The sequence below is a fragment of the Apodemus sylvaticus genome, chromosome 13, assembly GCF_947179515.1.
Source record: "Apodemus sylvaticus chromosome 13, mApoSyl1.1, whole genome shotgun sequence".
Taxonomy (NCBI): Eukaryota; Metazoa; Chordata; class Mammalia; order Rodentia; family Muridae; genus Apodemus; species Apodemus sylvaticus.
The window spans coordinates 1,929,868-1,955,346 of NC_067484.1; the positions used below are offsets into that span (position 1 = coordinate 1,929,868).

Sequence of the window (25,479 nt, forward strand, 5' to 3'; positions counted from 1 at the left end):
TTGCCTGTAAGCCGACCAATTGGCAACTTAAGACACAAAGATTACCAAAAGTTCAAGGCAAACTTTAGCTACATAGTGAGGTCCATGCTGATCTGGAACTCAAGCCTGCTACTCCTCATCTCCAAACAAAGCAGAAAACTAAGAAAAAAGAAAGAAAAGGGAAGGAAGGAAAGGAAGGAAGGAAGGGAAGGAAGGAAGGAAAGAAGGAAGGAAGGAAGGAAAGAAGGAAAGGAAAGGAAAGGAAAGGAAAAGGAAAAGGAAAAGGAAAAGGAAAAGGAAAAGGAAAAGGAAAAGGAAAAGGAAAAGGAAAAGGGAAAGGAAAGGAAAGGAAAGGAAAGGAAGGAAGGAAAGAACCTAAGAACCTTTGCATTTAGAGTCAATTACAAGACCATATGCACAAAAAAAAAAAAAAACATAAAATCACTTAGCGCTTTTACTGAGATAGTTGTGAAATCTTTAGTGACAGATATTTAACTTGCAAATGTGAAAATAAAATTAGAAAACTTACCATTTGGGGGCCAAATATCTGTAATGAATTTCATTTTAGGAGGCCAGAGGGGATAATCTTTTGGGAAAATGAGATAAGCCTTAAAAACACCACCTTCACTGAAAAAATAAAAGAAAAACCAGGTTCATGAATTTAAGTTATTCTTTATAAGTACTCAATCAGACAAATAAAAGGGTACAGATGATAAGCCAACAAAAAAGGTAGACAAAAATACTAGTTTCCTAAATACAAATACACAATTTAATAAACTACTATAAGTTCTGCTTTGCTAGACTCTCAGGTAATTAGTAAAACTAAAAGGAAACAGAGGTTACCAGATCAGATTATTGGTAATATGGTAAAAGTCTTTTCAGTATATGTCTTCAAATGAAATTCAGGAAGTTTAATCTTGTCTACATGATTCAATTTGCTGAATTTTCTATATTGGTTTCAAATAATCTTTCTTCTATGCTCTGGTCATACCCAGACCTCTTTCTCATCTTAAAGTTTAGGCATATATTTTGTGCTTTCCCTTTCTGGTATCAGATTGCCATACTTCTATTTATCTCGTTTGTTCATTTCATCATATATTAAAACTTCATTAGAAGGACAGTAATAAATAAAAACGTCTCCCAGAGAGGTTTTATACTACTAACTTTCCAGAATGGAAATGCTGCAATATTGATACTCTGTCTGTACTATCTAATGTACTACCCAGTAACACTCTGAAAATGGCTTGTGTCTTGGTTAGTTTTTATTATCTACTTGACCCTAGAACCACCTGAAAGGAGAACACTTCCATTAAAGAATTTTCTGGGTCATATTTGCCTATGATAATGTCTGTGAAAGATTGTCATGACTGATGACTGACATGGGAGGACCCAGTCCACTGTGAATAGCAATCCCTGAGCAGATGAATTATGTGAATGCTAACTGGAGACTACAGAAATTATTCAATTGTTAAGAGTACTTATTCTTGCAGAGGATATAGGTTTGATTCCCAGCACCCAAATGGCAACTCACAATTAACTGTCCATACAGCTAAAAGAAATCAAGTCAGCCTTAGGAAGCAAAACTGACTAAATGGTGATATTCACATGGAATTCTAGCACCTGATATCTAGCTCAAGGTCATCCTGGGCTACACAGCAAGACCCAATCTCTAAAAGGTGTGTATTAGACTGATAAGATGGTTCAGGAAATAAAGGCACTTGATACACAAGCCTGACACCTGAGCTCTGTCACCAAAACCTACTTAAAGATGGATGGAAAGAACAAACTCTACAAATTTGTCACCTGGCCTCTTTATCTATGCTGTGGAGCACATACCCACATACACATTATGCACACTCACACTAACAAGTAATTTTTAAAAGATGGGGACAGATGTTTGTACACTGACATAAAAATAGAAACACAGCTGTGGTCACAGCCAAGTGGTTAAGGCAATAGACTAGAAATCCTTTCTCCAAGCACAGGTTCCAATCCTGCTGACTATTTGCTGGTCTGTTTAAGCCCATGTGTAATGTTAACACTCAACAGAATGCTGTTCTTCATCCTTCAAGTTTGGGGGAAGTCTCTAGTCACTGTGGTTATGAGCTTGGAGGATTGTAGTGCGGGATTATGAATAGAGATATTGCTATATATGTATACTAAAAAAAAGTGAGGGGCTGGAGAGATGGTTCAGCAGTTCGAGCACTCATTGATTGCTCTTCCAGAGGTCCTGAGTTCAATTCCACATGGTGGTTCACAACCATCTGTAATGGGATCTGATGTCCTCTGATATATGTGAAAACAGCTACAGTGCATTCATAAACATAAATTAATCTTTAAAAAGAATATAGGAAAGAAAAAATGGCAGAGATCCTATCTCAAAAGAAAAAAGCCAGGCTCTGAGTTGGAAGCCAGCCTGGTTTCCAGAGTGAGTTCCAGGACAGCCAAAGATACATAGTGAAACCCTGTCTCAAAAACAAAATCAAATGATGATGATGATGATGATGATGATGATAACAGCAATAATAACAATAAGAACAACACGTTACATGTAACAATTATTAACTGTAGGATATAAGACATGGGATCCTTTTAACTTTGTGCTTTGCACATTTCAGTACAGATTGAAATTTTAATTATAAATACTGGATTTTATTACTTTTTTCTGCTTAAAAAATGTTTGAGATTATTTAGCAGTTGAGGGAACTAGCTGATATTCCAGAAAACCAGGCTTTAATTCCCAACACACACAGAGACAAGCATCTGTAACTCTAATTCCAAGGCTATCAGCCGCCCTCTTCTGGACTCCATAGGCACTGCATGCACAGGGTAAACATTAAAGGGGAAGTGGGGAGCTAGGGCGTGCTATTAATATCAAATATTTCCAAATAGTAAGGAGGTAAGCTGAGGGCTCAGAGTCTGAAAAGAAAATCACACTTGATGAAAACAGTAAGAAAAAGTTCATAAAAGATTAAATGGAAAAATGGTAAAGCGCACAATGAAGGGGATAATTTGGTGAAAAAATTAACATTTATATATGGAGAATCTGTGTGGTTGTGCATGCTTGGCAACTCAAGGTGATTCTCATAAGTTCAAGGCCAGCCTAGTCAAATAATAAAGACCATATCAGCCTGAGAAAGATCTTTTCTCTTGATTTTAAGGGTGGGGGATTAAAAGAGGGTGGTACATAATACAAATAAAGGTCTCTAAAAAAGGAATAAAACTAGTTTCTGAGGCAATGGGAGGAGACTAGCAGAAAGACAACTAGGAACAGAGGTCCTCTAATATATAGCAAGGTACTGAAGGCTAGTCTTGGATACATGAGACCCGGCCTCCAAATAATAAGTCATCAGAAATTAGCTAGAAGTGAAAAAAAATAAAATAAAGCTAGTATAAAGCATAACCATGAAAAAGGAACGATGTAAGGCTGGAGGAATGACACAGAGCACTTACTACTCTTGCAAAGGCTCAGTTCTCAGCATCTGCATGTGGCAGCTCACAGCTGCCTGGTCCTCCAGTTTCAGGGATCCAGTGCCTTCTTCAGGCCTCCAGGGACACCTGCACCCATGTGATGTTTATATTACTCATTCAGACACATGAACACAATCTTTTTAGTTTTTTTAAAAGCTGTTTTTTTCCCATGGAGGGATGAACATAAAAGGTAGCACAGATATCAAGGATTAAAAAGAAAGTAATTAGTCTTAAAAATAAGCATTTTAAAATTAGAGTAGAAAATAAGTAGACAGACAGAATTTGAGAAAGCTAGAAATCCATAAACGAGCCAAGAATATATGTAAAGGGGTATTAGAAAAGTCTCTACAAAATATCTGCACCTCATTTCTCCCAGGTCACTTCATTTTGGTTGATTTAATTCATTCAAAAGCTTCACAATATCTGACTGGAATTCTCATGCTAAAAAGTAGCTACTACCCCTCTAAATTGTGTAATTAAATAAGTAATTGTCAAATTTACTTAATAGTGTTGCCCTAAAAAATTTTAAGGCAGATGTTTTTCTAATAATTACGCTAGTTCTCAAATGTTTTTTTTAAATGGATTCACTTATCCTCTACTTTACCTAAGGATCATCTACCTGTTCCTCTTCTACCTCACTTTACCCACTCCCCAAAAAAACCACCTTACATAAATAAATAAATAAATAAATAAATAAAATAAAATAAAATAATTAATAAATTAAAAATTAAAAAAAAACCCACCTGGCTTAGTGGCAGCCAATTTGTGAGTATACAAAATTTCAGTGTCAAGTTAGGACAGAGGAACTAAAAAACTCATAGGTAAAAATCACAAAGTAGACAGACAGACTGTATTTATTATTGTTCACACATAAAAAGATTTGACTATGGGGACGAAAAAAGACATTGAAGTAGCAGTGAAGTAAAAATATTTCTCCATGTAGAAAGTATTGGAACAATTAACATGATGTTAAGGAATTATATAACCAACTGCTGAACATTTGAAAACCAAGGTCATATTTCTGGCACAAAACCTCCTTTTGTTATTTTTGTAAATTAAATCACAAAAGTCTTAACTGGGTATGGCACATGCCTATAATCTAGCATTGGAAAGTATGAGGCAGAAGGCCTACTGAATTTAAAGTAACCCAAACTACATATCAAGACCCCCCTTTCAATTAAAAACAAAAACAAAAAACTCTATTTTGGGGTTCAGAATCTGTCAGTGGTCCAGCACTTGCCTAAAGAGCTTGGTCCTTTCTTTCCAAATGTTATACACATAAGAAAAGTTACTTGGAGGAAGCGGTTTGGGTCAAGATAGGGTTTCTCTCTGTAGCACTGACTGTCCTAGAATTCTCTCTATAGACTAGGCTGGCCTCAAATTCAAAGATCAGCTTGTCTCTGCCTCCTCCCAAATGCTGGGATTAAAGCCATGCATCACCAAACCTGGCTAAGAAAATCTATTCTTGGCAGCACTAGAAAAATTCAATATTGGATACAGATTTTAAAAACATTATGCTAGGTGAAGATGGGTAAAATAACTACATGTCTTAGGGTTTTACTACTGTGAACAGACACCACGACCAAGGCAAGTCTTATAAAAGGCAATATTTAATTGGGGTTGGCTTACAGTTTAGAGGTTAGTCCATTGTCATCAAAGCAGGAATCCAGATACTCACTGGTACAGGAGAAGCTGACAGTTATGTATCTTCATCTGAAGGCAGCTAGTAGGACTGACTTCCAGGTAGCTAGGGTGAGGGTCTTAAGCTCACACCCACAGTGACACACCTATTCCAACAAGGCCACACCTCCTAATAGTGCCACTGCTTGGAACAAGCATATAAGCCATCACACTACATAAATACTCAGTAACTATCAATCTTTTTGTTTTGTTTTTCAAGATGTTTCTCTCTGTAACAGCCCTGGCAACTATCAGTCTTAAAGTAACACTTAAATGTACTAGGCACTGATTACACAGACTGTAAATAGTGTAGAGTGTCCTTTAGTAATTAAGTGAAGGTTAGTTATACTATCACAAAACAGCATACCATATTTTTACAGAATTTTGGCATAACACTTTCTCTGAGTTAACACCTCAGACCACTATCACTGAGATTTAAATACCACTCAAATCCATGCCAACTTATTTTCAATCAGTCTATCCTCTTCACATTATTGAAATAACTACAAGATCACTTCCTTGCACTTAAGTCAATAAGTGCTTTTTAAGAACATACTATAAAGTACTTAGAATTAACAGCCTTGTAAATGTCATTTAAGTCTGTCTGCTTTTCCTTGTCTTCTTTATCTTTTTTTTTTATTTGATATATTTTTTACTTCCATTTCAAATGATTTCCCCTTTTCTGGCTCCCCACTCCCCGAAAGTCCCATAAGCCCTCTTCCCTCCCCCTGTTCCCCCATCCACCCCTTCTTTTAAGGTTTATTTATTTTATATATGAGTACATTGCAGCTATCTTCAGACACACCAGAAAAGAGCATCAAATCCCATTAACGATGGTGGTGAACCACCACGTAGTTGCTGGGAACTGAACTCAGGACCTCTGCAAGAGCAGTCAGTGCTCTTAACTGCTGAGCCATCTCTCCAGCCCTTTATCTTTCTTTTGTAAGCACACTTCCCTAACACAGTAGTTCTTAACCTTCCTAATGTTGCAATCCTCATGTTGTGGCGACCTCCAACAATAAAATAATTTTTTGCTGCCACTTCATGACTGTAATTTTGCTTTTGTTATGAATCATAAATGTAAATATGATATGCAGGATGGTATCTGAGATGAGCTCTATGAAAGGGTCATTCAACCACCACAAGGGGTTGTGCCTCACAGGTTGAGAGCCACTGCCTTACCACTTGGCCCTTTCCCCAACATTTTGTGCTTCCTTACTCTTTTTCTAAGCTCCCTCCCACCCTCCACCACAGCCATGTAAACTAACCTCTTATGTGGACAGTTTAAATGGCAGGGTCTTCTCCTTCTCTCCTCCGTTGTCCTCTACTAAGAAGCTATTAAGATTTAGTTTGCCAGATCTCGGGTTTTTCTTTCAAACTCTAATAAATTGTCCTAGTACCTTTCTCCCCCAACAAGTAACATTTTAAAAAGCTTCCATTTATAAAGTCTTTCCCTGTCCTTTGTCCTGACACCTTTCTAGCTATTTTCTCAGGACCTGTCCCAGGCACACGGTCTCTTCTTCCCTAAACAAAAGTTACAGATTTCAGAAAAGCACTGGATAAAGTGGCCAGTGTCTCATTAGTACATTCAAAGTTGCCACAAACATGTCTGCTATTCACATTACAAACCAACAGCCAAAACTTTTAGAAACATACAGTGAGAAATACATTTTATAACCCACAACCTTATTTTTGAGGGAGCTTCTCTCATTTCTGCCAAATGTCTACTCCAAGATAACTGGGTTAATTCTCCTATTTCTATCTCTCATCTTACAACAGGGGTGTTGGGATCACAAACACAGGCTACTACATTACACTTTTTTACATGGGTTCTGGGAATTGTCATCACATTTCTATAGCAAACATTTATTGAGTCATCTTCACTAGCCCTTCTTTTTATATATATCCACTTTTTGAATATATATATATTATATATATATTCAAACAGCTACTTGAGGGCTAGGGGGAAGGACTTGCAAGAAGGAAGTGCAGTCCCAAAGAATTGCAGATGTAAAGATCTGTTATCATTCTCTAGCTCATTCGCCTCATTTTCAACAACTGGTAGTCAGTTAGTAAGTTATTTTATGTCCTAACACTAAACTAACAAAATATAGTCTTATAAACTATACTCTGTGAAGACCAGGTTACAAAATTATTAAAATAGACCTTGAAAGTTCCCTTAAGTCGTAAAACACAGATATACAGAATACATTCTATGTAAAAATCTCAGGGCCAGAGAGATGTCTCATCAGTTAAGAGTACTGGCTGTTCTTCCAGAGGCCCTAGGTTCAATTCCCAGCACCTATTGGTGGACAGGTCACAGTACAGTTCTAGAGGTTCCCATGCCATCCACCTCCTCAGATACCAGACGAACACAGTGAATATATATGCATGCAAAACACCATACACATAGATATTAATTGATTTAATTACATAAAAAGGAGCTGTTTTTAAAAAGAAAAAAATTGCAGTCTTATTCTTTAATAAATAAGGCATTAAGAACAGTAAAACTGGGGCTGGAGAGGTAGCTAAGCAGTTAAGAGCACTGGCTGCTCTTCCAGGGGACCTGGGTTCAAGTCCCAGAGCCCACATGGCAGCTCACACTTGTCTATAATTCCAGTTCCAGGAGATCAAACACCCTCACACAGACCTACATGAAGTCAAAACACTAATGAACATAAAAGAAAAATAAATTATTTTTAAAAAGTGGTGTTAAAAAAAATAGTAAAACTGTCATCCTTAATTATGGTGTTTCCTTTGGGGTCAAGGCATGGTAAACATGAGAAGGAAAATCATTTCCATAGGGAATTGAACCTAGGACCTCAGTACTCTTAACTACTGAGAAATTTCTCTAAATTGCATAGGACTTTTTTCTCTTTTGGCTGGAGCAATGGCTCAGAGGTTAAGAGCCTCTAAAGGATTTGAATTTGATCTTAATACTCATATCAAACAGTTTATAATCAGGTGTTACTCCAGCTCCAGGGGATCCAACAGCTATGGCCTCCTAGTGCACCTTCATTCACATGAACATAATCTCACAGAAGCACACATAAATATATAATTAGAGATGAAATTTTCTCTTCTCCTCCAAGCTTACAAAAATTAATATCCTAAATTATAGAAGGTGTGTGTGTGTGTGTGTGTGTGTGTGTGTGTGTGTAAATTATTTACAGTCAGGCAATAGTAGCACACAGCACAATCTTAAATCCCAGGATTCAGGGGGCAGAACCATGCAGATCTCTGATTCTGAGGTCAATCTGGTCTACAGAGAAAGTTCCAGGACAGCCAGGGCTACACAGAAAAACCCTGTGTGTGTGTGTGTGTGTGTGTGTGTGTGTGTGTGTGTGTTACATATAACCTCACTAGAAAAAGCTTTTCATAACATATTTATTCCAGCAGCAAGATAGCTTAAATTTCTGAAGCTATCTTTTTAAAAACATGTTTTAGACATTAGAGCTTCAAGCATATCACAAGGGCTCTGCACATGATCACATTTAAATGATACTCGCTATAACCATTTTGCTTGCTACTTTAGAATTTTTTTCAATTTTCAAAATTAAGTTTTAATTTTAGTTGAAGGAGTGAAGATGTCAGTTCCAGTATACTTACTAAAGTGTATCTGGAGGACCAATAATAAGGTCTTCCCAACAATAGAGATCATTGTCGTCTATTAAACCTGCTAAAAAGCCTTCCACTGGATTTTTGTTGAGTTCTGTGGAAAAAGAAAATTTCAATAAAAACTTTAAAACAGTTTTTCTCCAACAGGTAAAGTATGACCATAAATAAGCTATAAACTATGAAAACTATTAAAATGCTGCTTCATAACTATAACATTTCCATACAACAAGGAAGCCATGGGTATATTAACCTATCCAGATGGAATTGTTCTGTCTTCCTACATCTACCTTGGGATTCAACCAAAGCTCTTAGCATTCTGGGTAGGTTTTATGAGAGGCAATCAAAATGCAAATAAGGCTGATTCTCACAAGAGATTTTAGTTGAAAGAAAATCAAAAGTCAAATCAAATCAGAAATGGCAAGTTTTCTATAGCCTTTAAGACAAATCCTTAAAAAACAACCAAAAGCTCTTTTACATCAGAATTGTCGAGTTTTTTCAACTCTTACTTACATTAACATCTGTCTGATTGCCATGATGCCTTGAGGTACAATCAACTATGCAACAGGAATAGCTTTCTAAGAATAGCTGGTGCCTACAGAAATAGTGATGGTATCATAAGATTCTTCTCTTCTAAACAGTGTTCTGCCATGAAGAATAGATGATGAGGGCAGAAAATTAAGAATCGAGACAAAGAACTAGTAAGGTAGAAAAACAAAGGCCAACAAAGGATCATCAAACAACAGGTTAGGAAGAGTATAACCTTAAGAGTTTACAGAGATGGACGTAATAAAATAAGGATGTCTTTGTAATGGGCAGATCGCATGAGTTTTTCAAATAGCCTTAAGTAAGTGTAACTGACATTAGAGGTATACTATATATACCTATATAATAGGTATATATAATAGGTATACTATATAATTTGATAATTTTAATATACTTTCATCTTTGAAGGCAGGATAAGAATCATGATAGTAAGTATACACAACAATCACCAGAAAAGTTATTATTTTGTCAAGAGAGCTGAGGACTGACTGGTTCAAACAGGGCAGTGAGTAAGGACAAAACATGTTTAAGAGCAGTTCAGAAAGGACTTGCCAGAAATCTAAATGAGTACATGATTCTCATACAGTACTTGCCCATCATCAAGATAAGCCATCTAATCATGAAAGCAAATATAATACAACACAGAGTACTATAAAATGCCAAACAGTGTACTGGTGACTATGGAAGCACTAACTCCATAACTTTGAGCAATCAAAGGTGGTTTTAGTTCAACAATTACAACTTCATATAGGGCTATTAGGTCCATCTTCATTTGTCAATCTACTGGAATTTGAAATTACTTGGGAGACACACCTCTTGTGCATGTCTGAGGGTGCTTCTAAAACAGTTTAATTTGGAATGTGGTTGGAACTATTCTAAAAGGATTGTGAAACAGAATACAAGACTCATACCCACTCCCATCATTTTACTGCTGTCACATTGCAGCTATCATACCTTCCCAAGCATGACGAACTAAATAATTGATGAACCATAAACAATTCTTCTTAAAGCTGTTTTGATCAATTATTTTGTCCAACTAACAATAAAGTAATTAGTGTACATCACAACATGCAGACAACAACAACAAAATGATAAAAATAAAGAATTAAATTGTATTTTAACACAAAGAACTTCTTTTCATGGATTTTGAACACAGATTTAATAAATCTAATAAGCAAAACAAACAGATAAAATCTGTATTTTAAAATACCATTAAGATATGATTTGCATTTTAAACTTATTATGTTTATAATCATATACCTTTCACTGAATCCCAACTATGTTGCTAGCTACTAAAAAAGGATACACATACACACTTTAGTATTGATGGGAATGGTTCCTTTGAGGTCTAGCTCAAGAACTACCCTCCTATCTTTGAAACCTTTTTAAAAATAATTTATTAAATAATCTTGACTTCTGTTAAAAATCCTATTCATTATAGCTGCAGCCTGTATTGTATTACCTAGCATTTGACTATCATGGGTTCATTGTTCCAGAAAAATATATAAGTAAGGACAATGTGAAATAGGTAACCTAAAAGTAGTACAAGGAATAGGGGTTAAAGAAGTACAAAAGAAGGGCATATAACAATCTTTAATAGCTTTAAAAAAAAAGGCAGGAAGAGCACCACAACTCTGAGGCCAGCCAAGTCTATATTGTGATGTCTAGTCTCAAAAGTTTAAAAAGGGGGAAGGGGGTGCAGCACAGAGGGACACACACATTTTATTCCAGAACATGGGAAGTAGAGGTGGGTTAAGTTGCAAAATGACCGTGACTAATGAGACCCTGCCTTGGAGGGAGAAAGGGAAAGAGAAAGATTTATAGAATATCTACAATGAAGAACTGGGCCTATACTGAACAAAGAGTCATAAATGAAACAAGACAAAATGGCAAAAACTGGAAAGTAAAGGCTTTTGTTAGCCATGTTAAGTTTCAACTTCATACATGGAGCAATGATAACCCTTGGAAGAATTGGAATGTATTTGTTCTTAATACATTTTCAAAAAGTAGGGCGAGCTTGGGAGATTTAAATGTTCAAAAACCAGTTTTAGAAGTTGGATAGATAGCCGGGCGTGGTGTTGCACGCCTGTAATCCCAGCACTTGGGAGGCAGAGGCAGGTGGATTTCTGAGTTCGAGGCCAGCCTGGTCTACAGAGTGAGTTACAGGACAGCCAGGACTACACAGAGAAACCCTGTCTCAAAAAACCAAAAAAAAAAAAAAAAAAAAAAAAGTTGGATAGATGGCTCAGAGCTTAAAAGATGATATACCAGGGAGCTTGAGAGATGGTTCGTTATTTAAGAGCACTGACTGCTCTTCCAGATGTCCTGAGTTCAATTCCCAGCAACCATATGGTGGCTCACAACCACCTATTATAGGATCCGATGCCCTCTTCTGGTATCTGAAGACAATTACATTGTACTCATATACATAAAATAAATAAATAAATCTAAAAAAAAGAAAAGAAAGAAAGAAAGGAAAAGAGAGGAAAAGAAAAAAAGAAAAAGATGATATAGCAGTTGCAGAGAACTTGAGTTTGATTCCCAATACCCATATTAGGTGTAACTCCAGCTCTAGGGGAGACGATGCCATCTTCTGGCCTCAAATGCACAAACCCATATACAGACACAAATGTATACATAGTTAAAAAGAAAGCAGTCATTCTTTAAAAACCATGCTAGGCATGTTGGTACATACTTACAAATAACACAAACACTGAAGATACTTGATGAAGTGGTGAAATGGTTTTGAAACTAGAAAAGGTTAATGGTTGTATAATACTGTGAACATAGATATGTTTATCTACTATTATTTGTATATATGTTGTTTATTACATTTGAACATAGTATATCTCATCTTAGTTCTTAAAATGACACAAATGTATTAAAATAGGAAACACAAGATGAGATACTTATTTGAAAGGGGGAAACTTACTTAATGTTAAATTTCTACAGCACATATATGTTGTATATGTTGGGAGAGGGGCTGTCTTTGCAGAGTTATAGACTGTACTTTGGACCTTGCATACACTAGGCAAGTCTTCTACCACTGAGTGACATCCTCAGAATATATCAGGGTGTTTGCCAGAGAGGAAAGCAGGAAAACAAAGAAGCTAATATGTTTAACAGAGTAAATAGCCAACAATGATAAGTTCACTCTTCTACAGCATGGAAATGCTATCTCAATTAAGGCCATTGGGTTCAAAAAAGAGAGCCAAAACCGTCTTCAGCATAACCAGTAAAGATAACTAGAACAACACTAACAAGGTTAAGGTGGAAAAATGCAAGTGGAAATTGTTTCTCTAAGGTTTCGATAGATAGAAAAATTACAGTAGCCATAGCCACGAGCAAATGAAATTCATGCAATCAAGTAGTTTTATTTGGTTGATTTTTCAGGTTTTTTTTTTTTTTTTTTTTAAGACACGATTTTGTCTTAGTCGGCCTGAAATTTGAATGTAAACTGGCTGGCCTTACCCTTTAGCCTCTTTGCTAAGACTACAGACATATGACACTGTAATGGTTGTGGTTATTGCTGCTGTAGTTTTAAATAGGATCTTCCCTTGCAGCCCAGGCTATAGAATCAGACCTCGCTCTGAGAAATAATCAACTAATTTGGGGCAGGGGGAGAGGCATGAATCCACAAAAACTAAGAGTAAGCATAATAGTGTATACTCTCTGATTTCAGCTTTTGGAGGGTGGGAAAAGAAGATCCTGTCAGACATGTCTCTAAAAAGATGAGAGCATATGAAAAGTGAACAAACATGAATTATTAGGATCAATACAAATTCATAAAGTGTTTTTTTAAAAACTAGGATTATACACCAGAAAAGGTTCAGGGAAACAGTCATCTCAGTATGATGAACATTCCTAATATCCACAATATGGTCTTCTAATACAAATTTACAGCTTACAGTGAAACAGGGTTTTGTGAAGAAATGACAGATTCTAAGTCTGAGGCATAAGGAAAAAATAAATGTGTTAGGCTCTTCTCAATACTCAATAAAACAAAAGCTATCAGTTAGAAGCCCCACTGGCTAAAAATGTTATGAGTTGAGTATTAGTATGAATAATAACCGTGAAGGATAGACAAATGTATTTCAATACATGAGTAACTAACATACACACACAAAACTAACCAGCCATGGCTGTTATAATTAGGTGCTAGTAAACCATTTTGTCATTTTGATTTGGGTCTTATCCCACAGCTGGCTTAATGCCAGCACTCAGGAGGCAGAGGCAGACAGATATCTGTGAGATCAAGGCTAGCCTGGTCTATAGAATGTGTTCCAGGACAGCCAAAGCTACAGAGAAAAAAGGATGGGAGGGAGGGATATACTTCAACCATGTAAAGAATCAATCTCAGGTCAGCAGGCTTGGTAACAACATCTTTTCCACAGAGCCATCTCATCATCCAATTCTTTGCCCACTCTGAGCAAGCAATACATTATTTTGAAAACCAAAGAAAGCAGAAGAACCTTGAACTCTATTATCAAATATTGAAATAAAAATTATGTTATCAAATAACATCTCTCTCTAAAAAACTCCAGTTATGCGATTGTTTATGGAGCCCCTGGGTATGGCTAAGTTGAACATGCCCAATTTTCTGAATTACTCAAACAAATTTAACTTTTCCTAACTCAAAAGACATAGTTTCTTCTTCCTCCTTTTTATCTTCCTACTTTAAGAAGCTGCAGAAATTTAAAGTTTGCCTTCTCTGGGTTTTTGGGTCTTGTTTTGCTTTTTTTCTTTTAAAGCAAGATTGTCCTCTGGCTTAAAAAATAAAAATACATTAAGCTGAAAAGTTTCACAAATGTCACTTTATTACTTTTTCTACATTTTTTAAAATTTCTATGTAAAATGAATAAGCCAAATAAATCTTTAAAAGATAAAAGTCGGCGATGGGCGGCGGCGGCGGCGGCGGTAGCAGTGGCTGCTCCAGCTGAAGGGCCATCAGCAGTGGAACCAAGGCGACACAGGGTCCAGTTAGGCCCTGCGCCCACGACCACTGACCTTCGCTGACCAGCCGGGCGGCAAGCAACTGCGGTTCTGCGGAGCCTTTCGCTGCACGGAAGCCACTTCAGAACTCGGCTGCCCGCCAGTCAGGAGAGACTCACCGCCATCTTGATCCCGGGCTCCAGAGATCGGTCAGACTGAGGTACACAAACATAATCCTAGGCCCAACACCGCAGGGGTCTGAGCCAGACGGGCGTTGGCCTGCACCCAGGCCCTGGGCTGTTCGAGTGGCCATCGGGGCGCCAACCCAGCCAGGAGTTTTTTTTTTTTTGCCCCGGCCGGTGCACGCGCCGCCATTTTGCCTACAGGAGCCAGAGTGCTCGGGAGGGCAGAGACTGCTAACAAGCGTAGCCTGAGGCTAACAAAACGGGGGTCTAGGCCCCAAAAGGCACAGGACTGACCCCAAGAACTGGGCGGCTTGGTGGGCCATCTGTGTGTCAACCAGCCCAGGAGGTTATTAGCACAACAGACTCACCCGGTGCTTTCGCGGAGCGCGGACGCGCACGCCCGCCATCCGGGTCACCTGGCGGACCCAAATAACAGACATAGCCCTAGGGGAACTTTGCTCGGACCTTGGCCTCCCAGGCGTTTGCCTGGACTCAGGGCCCAGGCGACAAGGCTAACCTAGTGTGCGCCAGCCCGGTTGGGGAAATCGGCTGCGCAGCGGAGTGAGCGGAGCACAGGGGAGGTCACAGCAACATTCACCTTCGGAGCTCCCTGGGGGTGCACACGGGTTCCACCTGGTCCACAGACACAATCTGGGGCAAGCCCCCAGCTCAAATCTCTCCGCTTCAGATCAGCCTGGGTGGCCGCCACATCTCCAGGTCCCTCAAGAGGCTAGTGGGGGCTTCCGGGCGGCCAGCTGGGAAAAGTCGGTGTGCTCCGATAAATCCTGCGGGCCCCAGCGGGAGCCTTCAGGTGCCTGCTTTGGGATCTGAACAGCCTGGAAAACAGCACCCTGTCTATAGGCAGTGCAGAGTGTAAGCTGTGCACCAGAGGCCAACGGGGAAGGGGCAGCTTGCACTGGTGAGTCCAGCACTGACAAGACCAAGTAACACCAGTGAGAGCTAGATGGCAAAAGGCAAACGCAGAAACGTCACTAACAGAAATCAAGGCAATATGGCAACATCTGAACCAAATTCTCCTCTACCAGCAAGTCCTGGATACCCCATCACACCAGTAAAACAAGATTTGGATTTAAAATCACTGGTCATGATGCTGGTACAGGAACACATGAAGGTCATTGAGGAGAAAATGGATCAAAAGTTAGAAGCCCTTGCAAGGGAAACACAAAAATCATTGAAAGAAATCCAGGAGAATTCAAAAGCCAACAAGGAGGAAATGCAAAAAACACTTAAAGAAATACAGGAGAACTTTGCTCAACAGGCTGAGGTCATGAAAGACGAAACACAAAAATCTCTTAAAGAAATACAGGAGAACTTTGGTCAACAGGCTGAGCTCATGAAAGAGGAAACACAAAAATCTCTTAAAGAATTACAGGAAAACACAAACATGCAAGGGAAGGAGCTAAGCAAAACCATCCAGGATCTAAAATCAGAAGTAGAAACAACTAAGAAAACTCAAAGGGAGACAACTTTGGAGATAGAAAGCCTTGGGAAGAAATCAGGGGACAGAGATGCAAATATCAACAACAGAATACAAGAGATAGAAGAAAGAATCTCAGATGCTGAAGATTCCATAGAAACCATGGACTCAACAGTTAAAGAAAATGCAAAGTGCAAAAAGCTTGTAACCCAAAATATCCAGGAAATCCAGGACACAATGAGAAGACCAAACCTAAGGATTATAGGCATAGATGAGAGTGAAGATTTACAACTTAAAGGGCCAGCAAATATCTTCAATAAAATTATGGAAGAAAACTTCCCTAACCTAAAGAGAGAGATGCCCATGAATATACAAGAAGCCTACAGAACTCCAAACAGACTGGACCAGAACAGAAATACTTCCCGTCACATAATAATCAAAACACCAAATGTTCTAAACAAAGAAAGAATACTAAAGGCAGTAAGAGAAAAAGGCCAAGTAACATATAAAGGAAGACCTATCAGAATCACAGCAGACTTTTCACCTGAGACTATGAAGGCTAGAAGGTCCTGGGCAGATCTCATGCAGACTCTAAGAGAACACAAATGCCAACCAAAACTACTATATCCAGCAAAACTCTCAATCACCATAGATGGAGAAACTAAGATATTTCACGACAAAACCAAGTTCACCCAATATCTATCCACAAACCCAGCCCTAAAAAGGATAATAGGAGGACAACACCAATACAAGGAGGGAAACTCCACCCTGAAAAAAGCAAGATAGTAACCTTTCATCAAACCCAAATAAGTTAAGCAATCAAATTTAATAAATAACGTCAAAAATGATAGGAAGTAACAATCACTATTCCTTAATATCTCTTAACATCAATGGACTCAATGCCCCAATAAAAAGACACAGACTAACTGACTGGATACGTAAACAGGACCCTACATTTTGCTGCTTACAGGAAACACACCTAAGGGTCAAAGACAAACACTACCTTAGAGTAAAAGGCTGGAAGACAATTTTACAAGCAAATGGTCTCAGGAAACAAGCTGGAGTAGCCATTTTAATATCAGATAAAATTGACTTTCAACCCAAAGTCATCAAAAGAGACTCTGAGGGACACTTCTTGCTGGTCAAAGGAAAAATACAACAAGAAGAACTCTCAATCCTGAACATCTATGCTCCAAATGCAAGGGCACCCTCTTTCATAAAAGAAACTTTATTAAAACTCAAAGCACACATTGCACCTAACACAATAATTGTTGGTGACTTCAACACTGCACTTTCCTCAATGGACCGATCAGGAAAACAGAAACTAAACAAGGACACAATGAAACTAATTGAAGCTTTGGACCAATTAGATTTAACTGATATATATAGAACATTCTATCCTAAAACAAAAGAATATACCTTTTTTTCAGCACCTCATGGTACCTTCTCCAAAATCGACCATATAATTGGTCACAAGACAGACCTCAACAAATATAAAAAGATAGAACTAATCCCATGCCTCCTATCTGATCACTATGGAATAAAAGTGGTCTTCAATAGCAACAGAAACAACAGAAAACCCACAAACACGTGGAGATTGAACAATACTCTACTCAATGACACCTTGGTCAAGGAAGAAATAAAGAAAGAAATTAAAGACTTTTTAGAACACAATGAAAATGAAAACACAACATACCCAAATCTATGGGACACAATGAAAGCAGTGCTAAGAGGAAAACTCATAGCCCTGAGTGCCTCCAAAAAGAAAATGGAGAGAGCATACATTACCAACTTAATGACACACCTGAAAGCCCTAGAACAAAAAGAAGCTATTTCACCCAGGAGGAGTAGAAGGCAGGAAATCATCAAACTCAGGGCCGAAATCAATCAAGTAGAAACAAAGAGAACCATACAAAAAATCAACAAAACTAGGAGCTGGTTCTTTGAGAAAATCAACAAGATAGATAAACCCTTAGCCAGACTGACCAAAGGGCACAGAGAAAGTATCCAAATTAACAAACTTAGAAATGAAAAGGGAGACATAACAACGGAAACTGAGGAAATCCAAAAAATCATCAGATCCTACTACAAGAGCCTGTACTCAACACAACTGGAGAATCTGGAGGAAATGGACAATTTCCTTGACAGATACCAAATACCAAAATTAAATCAGGACCAACTAGACCATCTAAACAGTCCCATAAAGCCTAAAGAAATAGAAGGAGTCATAGAAAGTCTTCCAACCAAAAAAAGCACAGGACCAGATGGTTTCAGTGCAGAATTCTACCAGACCTTCAAAGAAGAGTTAACACCAATACTCTTCAAACTATTCCACAAAATAGAAACAGAAGGAACACTACCCAATTCCTTCTACGAAGCCACAATTACGCTGATACCAAAGCCACACAAAGATCCAACAAAGAAAGAGAACTTCAGACCAATTTCCCTTATGAACATCGATGCAAAAATACTCAACAAAATTCTTGCCAACCGAATCCAAGAACACATCAAAACGATCATCCACCATGATCAAGTAGGCTTTATCCCGGGAATGCAGGGTTGGTTCAATATACGGAAATCCATCAATACAATCCACTACATAAACAAACTCAAAGAACAAAATCATATGGTCATTTCATTGGATGCTGAAAAAGCATTTGACAAAATTCAGCATCCTTTCATGCTTAAAGTCTTGGAGAGAACAGGAATTCAAGGCCCATACCTAAACATAGTAAAAGCAATATACAGCAAACCGGTAGCCAGCATCAAACTAAACGGAGAGAAACTTGAAGCAATCCCACTGAAATCAGGGACCAGACAAGGCTGCCCCCTTTCTCCTTATCTTTTCAATATTGTACTTGAGGTACTAGCTCGGGCAATTCGACAACATAAGGAGGTCAAAGGGATACAAATTGGAAAGGAGGAAGTCAAACTATCATTATTTGCAGACGACATGATCGTCTACCTAAGTGACCCAAAGAACTCCACTAGAGAGCTCCTACAGCTGATAAACAACTTCAGCAAAGTGGCAGGTTACAAAATCAACTCAAGCAAATCAGTGGCCTTCCTATACTCAAAGGATAAGCAGGCTGAGAAAGAAATTAGGGAAATGACCCCCTTCACAATAGCCACAAACAGTATAAAGTATCTTGGGGTGACTCTTACCAAACATGCGAAAGATCTGTATGGCAAGAACTTCAAGACTCTGAAGAAGGAAATGGAAGAAGACCTCAAAAAATGGGAAAACCTCCCATGCTCATGGATCGGTAGAATCAATATAGTTAAAATGGCCATTTTGCCTAAAGCACTATACAGATTCAATGCAATACCCATCAAAATCCCAACTCAATTCTTCACAGAGTTAGAAAGAGCAATTATCAAATTCATCTGGAACAACAAAAAACCCAGGATAGCTAAAACTATTCTCAGCAACAAAAGAAAATCTGGGGGAATCAGTATCCCTGACCTCAAGCAATACTACAGAGCAATAGTGTTAAAAACTGCATGGTATTGGTACAGTGACAGGCAGGAGGATCAATGGAACAGGATTGAAGATCCAGAAATGAACCCACACACCTATGGCCACTTGATCCTCGACAAAGAGGCTGAAAACATCCAATGGAAAAAAGATAGCCTTTTCAACAAATGGTGCTGGTTCAACTGGAGGTCAGCATGCAGAAGAATGCGAATTGATCCATCCTTGTCTCCTTGTACTAAGCTCAAATCCAAATGGATCAAGGACCTCCACATAAAGCCAGACACTCTGAAGCTAATAGAAAAGAAACTGGGGAAGACCCTTGAGGACATCGGTACAGGGAGAAAGTTTCTGAACAGAACACCAATAGCGTATGCTCTAAGAGCAAGAATTGACAAATGGGACCTCATAAGGTTACAGAGTTTCTGTAAGGCAAAGGACACCGTCAAGAGGACAGATCGGCAACCAACAAATTGGGAAAAGATCTTCACCAATCCTACATCAGATAGAGGGCTAATATCCAATATATATAAAGAACTCAAGAAGTTAGACTCCAGAAAACCGAACAACCCTATTAAAAAATGGGGTACAGAGTTAAACAAAGAATTCTCACCTGAAGAACTTCGGATGGCGGAGAAGCATCTTAAAAAATGCTCCACTTCATTAGTCATTAGGGAAATGCAAATCAAAACAACCCTAAGATTTCATCTTACACCAGTCAGAATGGCTAAGATTAAAAATTCAGGAGACAGCAGGTGTTGGAGAGGGTGCGGAGAAAGAGGAACACTCCTCCACTGCTGGTGGGGTTGCAAATTGGTACAACCACTCTGGAAAGCAGTCTGGCGGTTCCTCCGAAAACTGGGCACCTCACTTCCAGAAGATCCTGCTATACCACTCCTGGGCATATACCCAGAGGATTCCCCACCATGTAATAAGGATACATGCTCTACTATGTTCATAGCAGCCCTATTTATAATTGCCAGATGCTGGAAAGAACCCAGGTATCCCTCAACAGAAGAGTGGATACAAAAAATGTGGTATATCTACACAATGGAGTACTATTCAGCCATTAGAAACAATGAATTCATGAAATTCTTAGGCAAATGGATGGAGCTAGAGAACATCATACTAAGTGAGGTAACCCAGACTCAAAAGGTGAATCATGGTATGCACTCACTAATAAGTGGTTATTAACCTAGAAAACTGGAATACCCAAAACATAATCCACACATCAAATGAGATACAAGAAGAAAGCAGGAGTGGTCCCTGGTTCTGGAAAGACTCAGTGAAACAGTATTTGGCAAAACCAGAACGGGGAACTGGGAAGGGGTGGGAGGGAGGACAGGGGAAGAGAAGGGGGCTTACGGGACTTTCGGGGAGTGGGGGGGGGGCTAGAAAAGGGGAAATCATTTGAAATGTAAATAAATTATATCAAATAAAAAAAAAGACAAAAAAAAAAAAAAAAAAAAAAAAAAAAAAAGATAAAAGTCATTATTTTTGAGGTAATCTCATGTAGCAAAACTGAACCTGTTCAAAGCTCATAGTAAGAGTCAAATATAAAACGGGGCGTGGTGGTGCACACCTGTAATCCTAGCACTTGGGAGGCAGAGGCAGGCGGATTTCTGAGTTTAAGGCCAGCCTGGTCTACAGTAGAGTGAGTTCCAGGACAACCAGGAAGAAACCTGTCTCAAAAAAACCAAAAAAAAAAAAAAAAAAAAAAAAAAAAAACCCAAAAAACAACAACAACAAAAAAAGTCAAATATAAAACACACGAGAAACACATTAAGAGAATCCCTGTTATGAATATAACTAACAGAAGCTACATGTGAGAAATTATAAGGACAAGACCTGGGATTGTAAGCAATTTTCTATAGAATCGAAACATTAAAGAGGTGAGAGATGTTTATGAGTTAACTGAATATATGAAATCTGACTAGATAACAGATATTAAGAAATATCTGCCAGGCAGTGGTGGCATATGCCTTTAATCTCAGCACTTGGGAGGCAGAGGTAAGTGAGCGAATTTCTGAGATCCAGGCCAGCTTAGTCTATATAACAAGTTCTAGGATAGCCAGGGCTATGCAGAAAAACCCTGTCTCAATAATAAACAAACAAACAAATAACAATGATAATAGTAATAATAAAAATAAACATTTTGTTTTTTTAGACAAGGTCTCACTGTCTGTCCCTAGATAGCCTGCTCTGCCTCCCTAGTGCCGCAGCACTAGGGTTAAAGGCAAAAATCATGACCCCAAACTTAGAGTCCCATCTTTACAGCAGATCCTCTTTGAATCTTTTTTTTTTAACTTTCCATCTTTGCAAGTTTCTGGTTTTCTGAGGCAAAGTCTCACTATGTAGTCCAGGCTAGCGTTGAATTTATAATCCTGCCTCAACTTAGAATTGAAATTACAGAAGTGCACCATCATACCCAATTCTTTAAACCATTAAGGTAACAGATAAAACCTTTTATCTAAATATTCTGTAGATTCTCTTAAGTAAATTATGATTTACCAAAATAATGTTACCACTCTATCACAGGAATTGCTACACATCTACTGTAATAGTGTTGAGAAACAGAAAAGAGGTGTGTTTTGTAATTAGTGTAACTACACAAACAATCATTTCCGCAACCTTCATTAATAAATCAATATTGGAAAAATACCAGTGGTGGTTTGAATGAGAACAGCCCTCATAGGCTCATGTTCATATACCTGGTTCCCAGGTTGTAGAACTGTTTGGAAGGATTAGGAGGTATGGCCTTAATGGAGGAGATGTGTCAGCAGCAGTGAGCATTGAGATTAGCACTGTGTCTCTTGCTTGCTGTTTAAGAGTCAAATTCTCAGGTGTTCCTGCCACCATGCCTTTATTCAACCATCATAAAGTCTAATCCTCTGGAACTGTAAGCCCAATTAAATACTTTCTTTTATAAATTGCCTTGGTCATGGTGTTTTTTCACAGTAATAGAAAAGTAACTAATAAAGTGATATATCAACAAACAACTGCAAAAATTTTATTACATTTCTACTATAGTTTTTTTTAAAGATCCAATCTAATAATCTTTATAGATTTCTAATCAACATTAAAACTGCTTACAATTAGAATATTTTTCTTTACATTTGAGTCATAGGCTACAGTGAGCTGACTTCCTAACTGGTTAAAAAAAGGGGGGGGGTACCATGGAGCAGACAGGCAAAAAACAGTCATTCCATGTTTATAAAGACTTTCTAATATTCTGCCAAAAGGATTTTCTTCCTTAGAATTAACAGGTACATTCTACCACCTACATCTGACCATGGTGTGTCATTCTCAGGTTAAATAAAGCTGTTCTGTTGTCAAAGTCATCTAAATTCTCATTCTTTCTCTCTCCCTACAAACTTAAATGACTCTTATATTCTAAACATATCCTGATGAGTTTATCTAGACATATCCTGATGCCCTTTGTATGTTGTAGCTTGTGCTTAAATACAACATCATCAGCATACTTCTCTGCTGAAATCTGATGCAGCAGGAATTCCTGAGAAAAGAAGACCATATACATTATATGGTATTATATGTCAGGACTAAGTCTGCATTTCAATTCTCCTTAGTCTTGCCAAATTTAGTCATCTCATTTTTTTTCCCATGCTTCATTTTCTTATCCATAAAGTAGGATAAAACCTATAGTGGTATTATAAAACAGAAAAATAAGATGTGTGCATATAAGTGCTTGAGTCTGGAAGGCAAGGACCAACAGCTGGTGGTTTCAGTTTTGTGACAGGGTCTCTCGCTGAACTTTGAGCTCACTGATTTGACTAAATTGGCTAGCCAATGAGCTCCAGGGCTGCCCCCAGCCCTTCTAGCATTAAGTCCCTGCAGGGAATCTAAACTGGGATCCTCTCAAGCTTTGGAACAGGCAATTTACTGACTGAGCTGTTTCCTCATCACCAAAAGAAGACACAAAATATTGTCCTATCTTAGGATACATGTAGAAAATGTTAATTATCCATTGTCTTCCCATAGTCTAACAAATACAATGTTCTTTAGAATCTCAAGAACAGCCTCAGGAAGTAGAAGGAGGGTCTTTGAGTTGACGGGTAGTTAAGACAGCATGGAGAGCCGGGCGGTGGTGGCGCACGCCTGTAATCCCAGCACTATAGGAGGCAGAGGCAGGCGGATTTCTGAGTTCGAGGCCAGCCTGGTCTACAGAGTGAGCTCCAGGACAGCCAGGGCTATACAGGGAAACCCTGTTTTGAAAAAACCAAATTAAAAAAAAAAACAAAAAAACAAAACAAAACAAAGAATCTCAAGAACAAGCCTATACCTTCGCTACCACCTTTTAAGAAAAATACTAGCCAGCTCCAAACATCATCCAAACTATGTTTCTAATGAGAGTTGCTGTGAGCCCTCCTCCCCTGACTCCCTGCTTACAGTAAAAATATTCTAACTTCCAATATTCCTGAGGGAAGACTTTTTTCCTCACCATTTGTAAACCTACAAGACATCTATTAATACATGCTTAAACCTGTATTAAAATGTTTACTAAACTCTGTCTGCTTCATAATATGCTGTCTAGTCCTGACTTCTTTTCAAGTCAAATTCACAAATGCTGGTTTGGCCTGAGTCAATTTTCCTAAAACTCTTTGGGAATATGTTAGGCTGCTGAGGTCGATGGTGGGAAACTTCCTCCTTTACCTGTATCTCAAAACGCTGACAATAAGATACTGTATAAGGTTACTTTTAAAATGTAGTTTAAAAAATAAAAATGACTAACTATAAAAGTTGAAGCTAGAGAAATGTCTCAGTGTTTAAAAGTCATATAGAAGCTTTCTGTAATAAATACAGCCTAAACTAATTCACAAGAAAATAAAAATATAGAATAAATAGAACATATTTGAGCAAGAAGTACTAAACTTAAAGCAATAACATGGGCACCTAGGAGAAGGAAATCAAGTAAAAAAAATGTGGGCAGAAGAATCAAGTTGGTCTCAGATTTATTTCTCCATAACAATGCATAGCTGGTAGTGACAAAACTACAGAATTCTAAAGCAAAGTGTGATACAAAGAATAAGGAAGTCAAAGAAATCAAACTAGGATGAAGACAAGATTGTGGATGAACCTTAGAACTTGTTTCTTAATTTTTTTTCTTTTTTACATCATTTATAGTGTGAATGTGTACACTGCACCATACTGTACATGTGGAAGTTAAAGGACAGCTTGCAGGATTTAGTTCTCCCTTTCTACCATACGAATTGAATTTAGGTGGTCAGGCTTCGGGACAGGAACCCTTACCCAGTGACCCATCTCTCTGGCCTGCTTCTTGTACTGCTAAAAATGAATTTTGTAACCCGAAACACAAATAATAATTACTGAGTCCACACAAACACCCAAAACTAAAAATATTACCACAAGCCTAAAAATATACATGATTGCTCAGCAGTTAAGAATATTTATTACTTGTGAAGGTACCTAGGTTTGGTTCCAGCAACCAAATCGTGGCTCATAGCCATCTGTAACTACAATTTTCAGAGATCAGATACCCTCTTCTAGACTCTATGTGCACCAGGCATGCACACAATATACAAAAATATATGCAGGTAAACCATACATACAAAAAAAATTAAATGGCAAATTAATACATATGTATGTGTACTTTTATATATATACATAGATTGGTTCAATCTCTGTAACTGCATGGACTGATGATTTGGTCAAGTACAAAAGTACTGTTTTTATCTAAAAATTAAATTGATGAGTACCAAAATAATTTGGATGGATATTTTTTGGTTGAGACAAGCATGACATGAAAACATAAGTCACATAGGTCAGAATAACAGTCACCTATACAGAAATATATCACCTTGAATAACAAAGTAAAAATACTTATATGATTAAGTAGTAATATATTTTCATGCAACTATAGAATATTTATAAAAATACAAACAGTATACAAAGCAAACACTCAAATATATGTATTCTAAAACACTGTTGAGAGAGCTAGAGCAATGACTCAGTAGGCAAAACACTCATACATATGATGTAAAATCATTCTTTTGAGAGGAGGGAGGGAGGGAGGGACAGAGTGTGGGAAGGAGGGAGACAGAGAGAGGAGGGAGAAGGAGAGGGAGGGACGGAAGGAGGGAGGAGAGAGAGAGAGAGAGAGAGAGAGAGAGAGAGAGAGA

The 25,479-nt window shown here is 38.1% G+C and overlaps 1 protein-coding gene across 11 annotated transcripts in view; it reads right to left on the bottom strand.

Moving 5' to 3' along the window:
- Positions 1-25,479, bottom strand: part of LOC127663791 (uncharacterized) — a 741,437-nt gene that overhangs the window by 477,851 nt on the left and 238,107 nt on the right. For 9 of the 11 annotated variants that reach the window (XR_007973020.1, XR_007973019.1, XR_007973018.1 and 6 more), the window contains 2 exons: positions 8,740-8,842; positions 509-606 (listed from right to left, as the gene is read on the bottom strand). The exons of the other annotated variants lie outside the window; for them this stretch is intronic. Coding sequence is in view for 6 of the 9 variants with exons in the window: in XM_052155517.1 (XP_052011477.1) it covers positions 509-606; positions 8,740-8,842 (201 nt within the window). In the remaining 3 variants the exon portion in view is untranslated. The remainder of the gene's footprint in view (positions 1-508; positions 607-8,739; positions 8,843-25,479) is intronic. 11 annotated transcript variants of the gene reach the window in all.